General features: G+C 44.6%; 1 protein-coding gene across 2 annotated transcripts in view; it reads left to right on the forward strand.

Moving 5' to 3' along the window:
* itpr2 (inositol 1,4,5-trisphosphate receptor, type 2) overlaps positions 1–13,568 on the forward strand; it is a 61,130-nt gene that overhangs the window by 19,985 nt on the left and 27,577 nt on the right. For both annotated transcript variants that reach the window (XM_030053401.1, XM_030053402.1), the window contains exons 28-37: positions 50–175; positions 341–463; positions 789–989; positions 1,954–2,205; positions 2,676–2,801; positions 2,966–3,094; positions 3,433–3,553; positions 3,940–4,121; positions 4,285–4,427; positions 5,381–5,489. In XM_030053401.1, coding sequence (XP_029909261.1) covers positions 50–175; positions 341–463; positions 789–989; positions 1,954–2,205; positions 2,676–2,801; positions 2,966–3,094; positions 3,433–3,553; positions 3,940–4,121; positions 4,285–4,427; positions 5,381–5,489 — 1,512 coding nt within the window. The remainder of the gene's footprint in view (positions 1–49; positions 176–340; positions 464–788; positions 990–1,953; positions 2,206–2,675; positions 2,802–2,965; positions 3,095–3,432; positions 3,554–3,939; positions 4,122–4,284; positions 4,428–5,380; positions 5,490–13,568) is intronic.

Consider the following 13,568-nt stretch of genomic DNA (forward strand, 5'->3'; position numbering starts at 1 on the left):
GTGTATCTATAAAATGTTGAGAATGTGCTTGTGTGCGCGTGTTTGTCAGATCCTGCTTCGGCTCACTAAGCTGTGCTACCCCAGTAAGAAGAGTCGTGTCCAGCAGCAGAGGCTGCTGAAGAACATGGGCGCCCACACTGTGGTGCTGGACCTGCTGCAGATCCCCTATGAGAAGGTGAGCAGGCAGCACCACAGGCAGCTGAAAGACGTATCTCACCTGGCGTCGCTGTGAAATCTGTGTGTAACCTGACTTTTGTTTATGCCTGTTTGTCTGTCTGTCTTCTGTTTTTCTTTTACTTGTCTCCCCTATGTGTATTTTTCTGGTTCTGTCCATCATCAGAGTGATGAGAAGATGAATGAGATCATGACCTTGGCGCACACATTTCTGCAGAACTTCTGCCGCGGGAACTCTCAGAACCAAATCCTTCTACATAAACACCTTAACCTCTTCCTCACCCCAGGGGTATGTTCACCTCTGACTTACTGGACCTTTCCTGGGTTGCCAGGCCTTAGGTAGAGCCAAAACAAGTGCAACATGCATCCCTATAATGAGCAATAATGAGAAATACAAGGCTTCAAACAGTAGCTGTAAAAAATAAAAAAAGTGAAAAAATAGCTGTTTCCCTGTAGAATTTTTGTCTATAGAGAAGTCTCAGGCACAGAAGTAAAAGCCAAGCAGAGAGTTTGTTCCTTCTTTTATTTCTGTTTTGTCCAATATGATGTGTGAATAAGTGGACAGAAATTGAGTCTGTTGAATATTTAATCAACACGCCCTTTTTTATTACCAGTTGCTGGAAGCCGAGACCATGCGCCACATTTTTATGAACAACTACCATCTGTGCAATGAGATCAGTGACCGCGTGGTCCACCATTTCGTCCACTGCATCGAGACACACGGCAGACACGTTCAGTACCTCAAGTTCCTGCAAACCATTGTGAAAGCTGACGGCAAGTATGTGAAGAAGTGTCAGGACAAAGTCATGACAGAGGTGAGAATAATGCGCTCATATCTGACGACTTGTGTTTGACATTGCTCGGCATGAATATAGGGTGTGGTTTCAATGATGGGAGAAACAAAATGAAGAAAGAAAAGGTCTAATAAATATCAACATAATAGAAGAGCTTCCGACCATGATGCATTGCTTCCCTGATGGAAGCTGTCGTCCAGGATGACAAAGACCCGGCGCACAAGGCCCTAGTTCTCCCGGAGGTTCGACGATATTATTGTCATGAATAAAAACTGAAGCCTTTCATCACACTGATCACCTCAAGAGTCGAACAAGTATGGAATATTCTGAGTCAGTGACTAAATTGGTATTATTTGCCGCAAGTGCAAACATGACCGGGAATTTTTATGGTTGTAGGGACTAACATTGAAGCGTCCTCTAGGGAAGCAAATGGTCTAATTTATTATTTTTACATCCTGCTACTATGGTGCATGGTATGCAGGACAATACAGCTATGGATGCAGGCATGAGTGTGTGTGTGTGTGTGTGTGTGTGTGTGTGTGTGTGTGTTGTGTATGTGTATGCAAACACAATCTTGTGAACACAATAACTCAATGAACAATACATGATGGGAACTGCAAATTTGCCCCCCTACAGAGTAGATCAAATTAGATTTTGGAGCACCTTCCTGCATGATATTTGCATATTAATGAGAAAATACTTCCATGGGGGAAAAAAGTTTATTGAAACCACTATGACTCCTTAATGCTGTGAGAGTTCACAGAGTTCGCATCGATGTCTCACATTATATGAAGACAGGTACTGTGACACGGACGGTTTTGCCGGGTAATGCTTTAGATAAATGAATGAACAACTTCATTAGCATGACTAATTGAATTTAATTTGTTATGATGAGTATGGGACATTAGGCGGCTCACTTGGCCTGTTGTTATCGATGTTTTACTCGAACCCTGTGTGTTTGTGATGTATCTGTTCGTGCGTCCAGCTGGTGAACGGAGGCGAGGATGTGCTGGTGTTCTACAACGACCGCTCGTCCTTCTCGGTGTTGCTGCAGATGATGGGCTCGGAGCGGGAGCGCTCAGATGAAGGCGGCGCTCTGGCCTACCACAACACCCTGGTGGAGCTTTTAGCTGCCTGCACCGAGGGCAAGAACGTCTACACCGAGCTGAAATGTAACTCCTTGCTGCCCCTGGATGACATCGTCAAAGTTGTCACTGACGTTCACTGCATACCAGAGGTACAGGATGGGCCGATTTTGTACAAATTAATAAAACAGTATGAATTATGTAGTATATATTAATGACAGGGCTGGGCAATGGATGAAATTATATTGATACTGTGTTAATAGACGACGTATTGTCTGGGATTTTGAATTGTAATATCATGTTATGGCATAACTGTTATCTTTTCCTGGTTTTAAAGGCTGCATCACAGTAAATGCAGCTTTTTATTTACCTCTACCTGTTTGGACATCTTATCCATGTTACTAATGATTTTTAATCAAAAATTCTCTTTGTGTGTATCTCTCTTATGAAAGCACAAGTAGTCATCCTTACAATATTGTTGCAATAACCAGCCTTAATTAGTGTCTAATACATTTTATCTTTTTTTTAGTTTAACAAGTAGAGCTGCATTTACCAGTCAAATTGTGTCTATTAAACTGTTCAAGGTTCCTAAGCATCACATTTCCTCTCGTCTTTCACCCAGGTGAAAACAGCCTATGTGAACTTTGTGAATCACTGCTATGTAGACACGGAGGTGGAAATGAAGGAGATCTACACCTCCAACCATATCTGGAAACTCTTTGACAACTTCCTGGTAGACATGGCCAGTGTAAGGCTTTCTCAGATTGTATCTTTCTCTAATGAGAAAATGTGAAGACACATGTTCCCAATTCATGTTCAGTCCATTTCCACGTGTAAAGGAAGTGATGAAAATGTGACATAAAGAATAATGACAACATGTGTTCGCTAATGAACTTTCTCTCCTGTCCTCAGGTGTGCAACAGCACCACGGACCGGAACCATGCCGACCTGGCGCTGGAGAAGTATGTGACAGAGACAGTGATGGCCATCGTCAAGGGTTTCTTCAGCTCTCAGTTCTCGGTCAACAACTCCAACCTGCAGGTATGGTTTTGTGCCTCTGACACGCAGGTGAAGTGCGCACATGGAGGGAGACTCATTTGTGTCTTTCAAATCCTTCACCAACTTTTATCTGCTTTCGAATAATAACATTTGACAGCCTCTTTCACTGCATCCTCACCTGGGACCTTCTCGCTTCATCACATTTGTACCTGCAGCAGGTGCTCGAGGTGCTTTAGGCAGAAGTTTGTGCTAATGCATCCTATCAGAGACAGTACTGAAGTGCTCCCATTTGAGTTGTCCCGGTGATTCTCTGCACTTAACACACTTTCTTTCTTTCGCTCTCCCCTTTTCACATTTCCTCACTCCTCCTGCTCTCCCAGACAAACCAGCCTATCTTCATCCAGCTGCTCCAGTCTGCTTTCAGGATCTACAACTGCACCTGGATCAACTCAGCTCAGAAAGCAAATATTGAGAGCTGCATCAAAACGCTGGCAGATGTGGGTGAGTGTCGCTACTTTGCTGTCCCAAGCTCAGGCTTTTAACAATAGAGAAAATGGAGGCATTATTCATCTATATTCTCTCAAAGACACAAAAATACAATTAAAACCAGATGGCTTGGTCATGCTGACCTTTGTGAAGTATGTGGATGAGTCATAGACAACCTTCACTTTTTACCATTATTTATCCAGAGAATATCTGCTCTCTCTCTGTGACATGCGGCTTCACATTTATGTACACATTAACAGCTTGGAGTGCACAGTAATGCTGAACACTGAGCAGCTGTGCTGGAGCAACTGGGGGTTAAGTGCCGACTAATGTACTGTTTTCTGTCAAAGCTGAGTGACTAAAATGTATTTAGATGGTTAACCCTTTATTCTGTTCCCCAGCCAAAGCACGGGCCATCGCCATCCCCGTCGACCTTGACAGTCAGGTCAACACTTTGTCGATGAAGGTCCACAGCAACATGGTGCAGCGGGCAGCGAAAGACTGGAGGATCTCTGCCCGCACACGACCACGCAAGGAGCCCCTGGGCGGCCCCGACTACAAGAACATCATTGAGAAACTGCAGGTGCGCATTCATTTTACATGTTTAGTTAATATCCTAAATTTGTACCCAAAAGGAGATTGAAAGCTGAGCGTTTTAGGTTTTGTTCTTCGTTCTTTTTCGTTCTCAGCAATCGGGCATTTGTTTACTCATTACATGTTTTGTGTGTATGTGTGTGTGTGTGCAGGGGGTTGTGTCGTGTCTCGAGGAGCAGTTCAGTCCTAAGGTGCAGGCAGAGTTTTCGGTCCTGGTGGATGTTCTGCACAGCCCTGAGCTGTTGTTTCCAGAGGCGGCTCGGCTGCGCTGTGAGAGCGGAGCCTTCATGTCCAAGTAAGTGGCCGTCCGTAATCCTTACAGAGAAAAGAGCATGCATTTCCTTTTTGATGGAATTGGAGCTCAATTTTAAACTGAGGCAAACAGAGTGCTCATCTGTCTGTAGGAAAGACTAACACCAGGCCGATACCGAAAACATCCTTCAATCAGCAGATCTGGGTTCAAGCCCAAGTCCTCACTGATTGGGGTTTTGAAGGTTGATATTGTGATTTTTGACATCACCAATAACGATTATTTTGTGCTGACATACAAGATTTATCATTTTGATGATTGTCAAGCCAAAACATGGCAAGTAGTCGCTGTTTCACGCAGAATGTTATTCTTGTCAGGATAGAAAAGCCCTTCCAACAGTGCTTGACCACGTAGCGCTAAAACTCTCTTGAAATCAGTACTAATGAAATACTGTGAAGGTTAGCAGCCCCTTTAAGGAAGAGTGACTCACTCCACCTCTTCAGTGACAGAGGACTGCCTCTAAAAGAAGAATTAATTTACAAAAAACACAGTTGAATTATTAAATGAATAACTAACATGCCAAAAGTTAAATGTTTTTGCACATTTTGTAGAATTTTTGTTTTTATGAGAGAGGAACTTTCGTGCTATTGGTAGCGGAGAGCATTGGCTGGCTGATGTCCAGTATTTTATAAAGGGTCAATATCAGCCTGCAGGACTGCTGTGCTCTGACTTCCCAGGTGGAGGAAAGTGAAAACGGAGTTGGCCTAGAGTATGGTTTAGGTTTAGGGTTGGAGATGATCAATATAATGTATTACTTTTACTCATGAGCCAGTGAATTCTTTGGGAAGATGTGCCTGACCAAAACTGAACTCTGTCAAGTAATTCTCCAAGTTACAAGCTTTTCAACGCACAGCGACAATGCGTCTTCCATTGTCAAAACAAATAATTACGTAATTCATGGTGTTGAGACAGCACTTCTCTGTCACTGTCACTGTCAGATTGATCAAACACACAAAGAAGCTCATGGACAAAGAGGAGAAGCTGTGTATCAAGATCCTGCAGACACTCAGAGAGATGCTGGACAAGAAGGAAAGCTTTCAGGAATCTGTGAGTACTTGACTTGACAAGAGGAAAATGTTCCTAAAAGTGGGTTTTGAAATGCTACAAAGATACTCCATGCATTCATCACTTAGCTTCAGTTTTCGTGATTTTATCAAAAACAGCGATAGTACAATATCTTGTTTATCAAAGTCTCAATGTCAGCGCTGCTTGAGCAAAACAATTAATTAGATGAGAGTAAATCTAGCATGTCTGCTGTTTATTGCTGTTTTGGTGCATAAAGCCCTGTCTTTATGTGCCAGCAGTGCTGTACTCATATCAGTAGTGCTGTAGTCCCTGTTTTCTCCCAGGTCTGTGGGCCCAGAGCCCAGACTCTCCTTCATCAGTATGCTGTGGGCCTTTCTATGTTACATAAGGCAGGGAGGCACTTGAGGACACACTCACACTGAGAGGGAGAATAGGAGGGAGGAAGTAAGGGAAGGAGGAAGAGGGGGGCAAGCACTGAACAAACAAATCAATACTGCAGCGAGTGGGGGGTGCAGGAGCCTGTCTTCTGCTGCACCCTCTATCAGCCAGAGGCCTGGAAAGTCAGTGGAAGGAGTTCGGAGAGGAGAGTGGACAAGGTGTGTGTCTATGTGTGTGTGTTGGCAAGCTCACGCACACACCCCTGAGGAAGGAGAAAAAAAGTGACAGGTCTGTAATCACCTTTTGTAGGTTGAGGAGAATCTGTGCAGAGAGGTGAAGGCACACAAGACAAAAGCTGCTGTTCTCTCAAGACTGGAATCAGTGTGCATAAAAAAAGTCACATGGTAAGACGAGAGCAGCTCCCGAGAATGGACTGTGACTACAATTTTCTTTTTCAATGCATTGCGATCATGTTATTGTACTCAGAATTGCATTGAAGTGAAACTGGAAAAGAAGATTATGGTCGCATTCCATTCTTGTGAGTTGATGTCTCCTTACCAGGCGCAATTTTATGCCAATATGATTATTTTTTGGTTGGCACTTCCGTCCCACTAAAGGATGTTTTTGCGGTGCTAGTACATCACACGGCTTTATCTAATACGCACCTTTTCAGTATAACAAAATGATCAGCATTGTCAAGACACATTATTTGTTCTTTATAGAGTCCATGTAATTTACAGGCACTTGAAGTGAAATTTTTGCTTCCCCTACTTGTGCTTGTTCTTGTGTCAGTCAGACAAGCTGTTTTTCACAAGGCAAATGATTCAACAATTGCGTGGAACAAGATCAGAAGAATTCAAAGTGGAAAAAACAGTCACTTTTTGAAAAGCAACTTGGTGCATTTGAGAAGCCAGACAGTGCAGTAACGATATGTGAAATGTCAGTTTGTGTAGGTGTGCGTGAGTGCGCTCAAGCATGTATTTGTGGCCTCTTTGTCATATCCCTATAGCCCTGAGCGTGGAGCTGCAGCCTCACTGCACAGGAGAGAGGGAGAGAGAGAACGATTGATGGAAATGGAGAGAGAGAGAGAGAGAGAGAGAGAGAGAGAGGGAGAGATAGAGAGAGAAAAACAGAAGGAGAGAGAGACAGAGCGACAGCTCAGGCAGGAGAGGTTGGTGGCTCCCTTGGGGTGCAATGAGTGGGTGGAGGAGAGTGAGTGAGAGCGGTGAGAGAAGGAGGGAGGGAGAGAGATGGAGAGGGGGAGGGAGGGAGGCAGGCAGCCATGTGAGGAGCCATGTGAGTGGAAGGGAAAAAAAGCGGGCAGCGGCTGCAGGGTGAGGGATTGGAGAGAAGCTGCGTCTGCTCAGTCCATGAGGAGACAGGGCAGGGGGTGCGCTTACGTAACAGCCTGCAGTGGCTGAGCCAGCGTCACGTGGACCATCACGTTCTCCCTCCCTGCCTCCCTCCTTTCTCTCGCTCACTCACTCTCACTTCTCTCCCTTGACTGCCTCTCTCTCCCTCCCTGCCCCCCCTATGCTTTGTCTCAGTCCATCGCATCCTGTCTGCCTGCCAGTTATTTTCTCTTTCTCTCCCTCCCTCTCTCTTTCTCTCTCTCTCTCTCTCCCTGCCCCCATCTCTCCCCTCCAGTCCCACCCAAACCCTGCTCTCTTTGCCTGGGTCATGCCAGGAGCGCTGGTGGGGGTGGGGGTGGGGGTGAGGAGGATCTGCAGCAGTCAGAGTGGAGACGTGTTGGCCCGTAGCACTGCACTTCACTTGTTTGGGTTGTGAGATTAAGGACACCTTTATGAATGTTTGTGTCTTGGCCTTACTATGTCTGGGGTGAGGGAGGCGACGTTTTAGGGAAAAAAATAAAAACCTTGAAAAAATGCATGATGCATGCTGATATTGTTTTCAAGTATCCTGTGGAAGAAACCTAATGTACAGTAAAACATGGAGTTGGAAAGTATTATTTTATGCCACCCAGTTTGCTTCTACTTCACACAGCGAAGACAGATTAAATTTCAAGTTTTTACTTGTGTGTATTTTAGTCATTATTAAATGTCATTTGATGGCCTCTCGTGTACATGCACGCAGGCATGTAGCCTCGTGTCCTGTGATTGTTTACAAAAGAATGAAAAAGCCAGTTATTTAATATCAACCACTCTCACACTCCTTTTTCTTTCCCTCCCTCTCTTTCACACATTGATTTCCACACTGTCTGCCTGTCTCTTTCTCTTCTTCTTTCTCTTCCTCTCCCTCTCTCTCTCTCTTTCTGCCTTGCCAAGTTTCACACCACCTGCCCAAGGCAAAGCAGATTTACAGATTACCACCCTCTCGATGCTAAGCTCATCACACGCATGTATGTAGATGGAAAGTCACACTCAGACAGATAGGCGCACATGCATACACACTCCCAGGCATGCAGTGCCACGCTGGCTGTCCCTGTGTGAGCTCATCCTGCAGGGTTTTCCCTGTTTGTCTGTCCGCTGATGGGAGCAGTGGAACATGGCTTAGGCTCGTCCACATGAGCCAGCCTGCAGGTCAGATGCCCAGAGACATGAGTGAGCCTACAGACACTCTGTATAGTTTAACCCCTGGCTACATTCAGGCTGATATAGCACATATTTTCTAAACTCAGAAAGCTGGAGTTTGGAAAGATACAACCAAGAGCTGGACTATGAATGCCTTGAGTGTTTGTGGGCAAATACCAACTTTGTATCTAACACCAACAAGAAAATATGGTTGATTTGCATGGAAAACTTGTGCATATATTGTTTGTTGCCGATGAGTTTCTGCTGACATGGTTCTCCTCCCTCCATATCCGTCTCATCCTCCTCCCCGTATCCATCAGTCAGGTGTCTGTTAGGGGATTATTATGTTTTCGTTTCCATGGCGATGAGGGATCAGCGTAAGTTGTTTGTCTGTCTGGTTTGGCCGTGACTGGGCACAGGAAGTCTGTGTACCCTGTGGAGAAATGCATTTAAACCAGGAGCACACTGCTTGGTTGACCATCTTTTATTTCCACGCCCTAGACAGAGGAATAAAAGACGTCTGGTAAAATAACTTGTAAATACGTGGAAGGTCTTGAGTTCAGGGGAGTCAGGCTCCATCATGAATGAGATTAATTGTCATTCTGAGAAGTGTTTCGCCACAGTTCACTGTCTGTTTGAATCTGATTGTAGCTGAGTTATGTCACTTGTACTGGGAGACGGAGGCCGGCACCATACTGTGCATGATGAGCGACAGGAGAACTTGCATGAATTGTATCTTGTGCTTGTACTGATTACATAGTGCAGTTGCAGTCGCTGTACCATGACTGTGGAACCAGTTGCTGTTAGACACGAGATGTGCGCCTCCCATCTCGGGTTGCAAATCTTTAAACTCATTTTTATTCACCGGCCTTCTTGGCCCACTAACCTTTTAATTTGTTGTCATGTCTATAACTTTGTATTTGTCCCTTGTTGTTTATTGTTGTTGATTTATTTTTCACTATTAACTTTGTATTTATGGTCCTTTTGTTGCTGACCTGTTGTAAAGCACTTGGGTCCGCTTCAGCTGTGTTTAAACGTGCTCTATAAATAAACTTTACCTACTAGTCATACAGGCACAAGTGAAAAGTAATTAATACAGTGTATTTTTTATTTTTTATTTTTATTTTTATTTTTTTACACATGCGGTTTCTAGCTTTCATTTTTGGCTGGAAAGATATAGGGTAGTGTGTGAATGTGTTTAGGACACTGGATGCATACATGCTTGAGTGGGAAGAAAAAACAAAGACGCCTCGCTGGTGCCTTGCTGACCAACCAAGTCATCAACATCACAAACACACTCAGTGCCTGATGCTTAACCATGTTAGTGAATCACATGTAGCACCTCCAATGTGAACCCGCCTGTAAGGGGTCATCCCTTTTGCTGAATGCTTGTTTATGCGCTCATGCTGCTGGTCTCGTATTTCCCTGAACATCTCCAGTCTCACCAATTGCTCTCACATGCAGGCCTAATTTGTTTTGCTGATGTGCTTGTTTGTTGGGCAAAAACACTTTATGTGCCACGGAACTGCAAAGGAATCAGATGGCCCATGATCTGTGTGTGCGTGCTTGCAAGCGTGTGTTGGCCGGCAGATTGTAAAATGCATCGCAAATGCGAACATGGTTGACTTGTTTGCCCCGCGAATTGAACTGCATGGTAACCTGCAGGCCTGTGAAGAATTGGTTGTACATATTTGTTGAAGGGTAGAGACAGAATGAGGAGGAACAGATACAGGACGGAAATGAATGGGTCTGCATGTCGGTAGCCATAGAGATGAGACAGAGGGAGATAGAAACTGGCTTCATGAGAAATGGAAAAATGGGGAGAAATGACAAATCTTTAAACTATACTAAACTTCACTTCAGGGGCAGGTCCTGCTGGAAGGAAGCGCATTAACCATAAGTCATTCCAGTATGGGATATCTGGCATCAGTAGCAGCACTTAACTCTCACAGCTCTCCTTTACTGACCATTTCTCTCTCTCTCTCTCTCTCTCTCTCTCTCTCTCTCTCTCTCTCTCTCTCTCTCTCTCTCTCCCTCTTGCATTCCTGCATTCTCAGACAGTGGGATATCTGTATATTATTTTGAATTCCTCCTCTTCATGTAATCTATAACCACTCCTGAAGCAAGGGAACCTTTTACAACACAATGCAGTGGATATCCACATAATTAACCGTATTTTTATTTACTAATACGTTTAGACTGTCGGATGGTAACAGCATATATCATGGTAGAGTCATTCTTCTGGTAATTCAATTTGAAAAATGATTTATGAATGAAAAAACAATGTTATTTTTGGCTAAAAGTATAAACAGTCCAGTTAATTGAATATTTGGCAAATGAAAGGCACTCACAAAGCATTTAGTCGCTGTCATGCATTCATGCAAACTCTGTGATAAAATAAAAACAAATTATAATTGCCATAAATAAATACCCTTCAATAAATATGACAGTAGAATCCTGCTACCTTGAATTAAAATATATTCTACCCCCTTTTGTCTCCCTTTTTTTTTTTTTTAACAAGGTCCTCATCTTCTTGATTATATCGGGTTTCATCCAGTCATGGATTTACTGGACATGCTTCACTCTCCTCCTTCATGCCTCTTGTCACAGATGTCAACAAATACTGTGTGGTGCATGAAAACATCCCTGCCCCTGTGTTTTTGATTTTTTTGTAACTAGTAAAATTGATTGGCAGCATATAGAGCAGCCCAGTATGATTTTGATTTTTTTTGTTTTTGGGATTGGGGCATTTTTGCTTTATTGGACAGGTACAGTGGAGAGCGACAGGAAAGAGGGTAGAGAGAGCGTGCAGCAAAGGGCCTGGGCTGGAATCAAACCCAGGCCGCTGTGGCTAAGGTTTGGCCTCAATAATACATGGTATGTGGTGTACCTGGTGAGCCACTTGGGTGCCCCGGTATGATTTATTTCTCAGTAAATCATGGTCAGTACACTAATTTCTGAAGTCTGTATACTAATATACACAAGGCTTCCACTATAAACCTTTCCCCTCAGTTACACCCTATAGAGGAGCTTGTTGTCTCTGCAGCAACAATAAGTCTTTATTAGTAGCATAAAACAAATGTACTTTATCAGTTTTAATTTATCCTTCAACCTACTGTCAGATTATTGTCTTGTGAACTCACTAAACATAGATAATTGGTCATGTGCTAATGATGAATAGTACTTATGAGGCATGTTTTCAGTTCGAAACTCCCTGTCAGACACGTGTTGACATCACACACTTCAGTGTCTTTTGGGACTTAAATGCTGTTTCCTCAATTTATGCTGTTGTTGTTCAGTGTTGATCACACCTTTTGGCTCTCACATAGCCTGTGGGAAAATTCTTGTTGTACCTTGTCACAATGTACTCTGCTCCCCACTGCTTACAAAACACACCCTCCCCGAGCGCCCTCAGATTTCTGCTGTGGGAGACGACACACAAAGAAATATTCAGGAAGAAAAAGAAGGAAACAGTGTCCATCCATGCCGTCCGTGATCTGAAACTTATTTGGATAACATTCTTCCCCTTTGCGGGCCTAGTCTCTCCTGTAATTGACCTTGTTTGACCTGAGCTGTTGGAGCCTCCCCCGCCCGTCCCTGGCGCTGTCTGTCTTGGTTCACAGCTGGCTTTACCCTCCACTGCCTGCATGAATTTTTGGATCACCTAAACAAGCACTGAGAGGTCAACCCGTTTGTCTGTGTTTTTCTCCATGCATCCCTCCGGAGTCGGAGAAATCTGCAGACAGCAGAGCTACAAGGGTGCTAAAGGAGGAAGGGGAGGGGAGAGGAGGGGGGTGCTATCATGCCGGAGGTACGGATCAGCAGCTCATCCCCTGCTTGGACACCAGAGCCGCAGTGTGGCGTGCCGGTGCACATTTTAAAACACTGTGGCTGTCTGCTCCTTGCTAGTTTGTGTTTGTTCCTCCCCTCCTCGCCTTCTCACCCCCTCCCCCTCCTCTCTTTCCCTCTACCTCTATTTCTATCTCTCTTTCTCGTGGCTGTTACATCACCTGACTGGAGTTTTTCTCGTCCATGCAGCAGCAGACAGATGAGTCAGGCCGGGCTGACTCTCCTCTCCCGCCATCCTGCCTGCTCTCCCCTCTGCTTTCCTCTGCCTCTGCTCCGCTGCTTTCCTCTGACTCTGCAGAGTTCGCCGGCAGACTGCATCGCCCGGGAGGGAGGCAAACAAGAGCAGAAACCTCTCACCTCCAGTCATCACCCTCCCCAAACCTCTTCTGCCTCGGCTCTGCTTTCTTTTGTGTTTTCAAGTAGTGCAAAACCAACATATCCTCTGATTAAAAAGGGGAAATGTCAATGTCAAACACGATTCAACCTGCAATCAGTCAAAGGGCATGCATGGCAATGTACTGTCTGAGAGTGTAGTGCTGAGTGCATGGTTGCACTGAGAGAGTGTGTGTGTGTCTGTACTTGGTGGAAATGAGGGGGGCTGGCTCAACTGATCCTCACCTTCAGTTCTAGAAGTGTGTTTGTGTGTGTGTGCGTGAGAGAGAGAGAGAGATGGCTCAGCCAGACAGTGCAGGCAGACAAGTGTCTCTGCTGACTGCAGATGAGATGGAGTGTTTAATGACTCAGGGAGCATCAGCTACGCGTGCTCCACCAGATCTTTGCTCCTATGGGCAACTTAGTTTGGAGGCTCTTGAGCTGAACTGACCAGCCTTCATGGTGAGTCATGGGAGCATGGTGAAACATAGAGTTTCCCGATTTGTCATATCTTTTACATATCGGGGAAAGGTTGATTATCTTTCCAGCGGGTTCCCATGGAAACCAAGGCTGGCCACCTTCGCTCTCCGTCCATTCTTTCATAGCTTCATCTTGTAATCAGTCTGTTTTTCCATCCATCTATTCATCTACGCATCCAGTCATCCACTCTCCTGGGCAATAAAGATCGTGTTGTCATCAAAACATGGTCCTTTTGAGTAAACCATGTTCCCATGGAAACTGATGCTGACCACCCTCGGTGTCCATTCATTCTTGGTATTCTTTGTATATGATTTGTCCATTCATCCATCCATTCATCCATCCATTGCACAACTGTTGCACAACACGGATAATCGTAAGGTGACAAGCGCCGTACAGGTCTTCCACCTGTCCATCACACTTGTACTCCGGTTACACAACCACAGCAGGGGGATTATCTCCATGAATCCTCTCATCTTGTTTCTGCTCATCT

This window comes from Myripristis murdjan, chromosome 6 (genome assembly GCF_902150065.1).
Source record: "Myripristis murdjan chromosome 6, fMyrMur1.1, whole genome shotgun sequence".
NCBI lineage: Eukaryota > Metazoa > Chordata > Actinopteri > Holocentriformes > Holocentridae > Myripristis > Myripristis murdjan.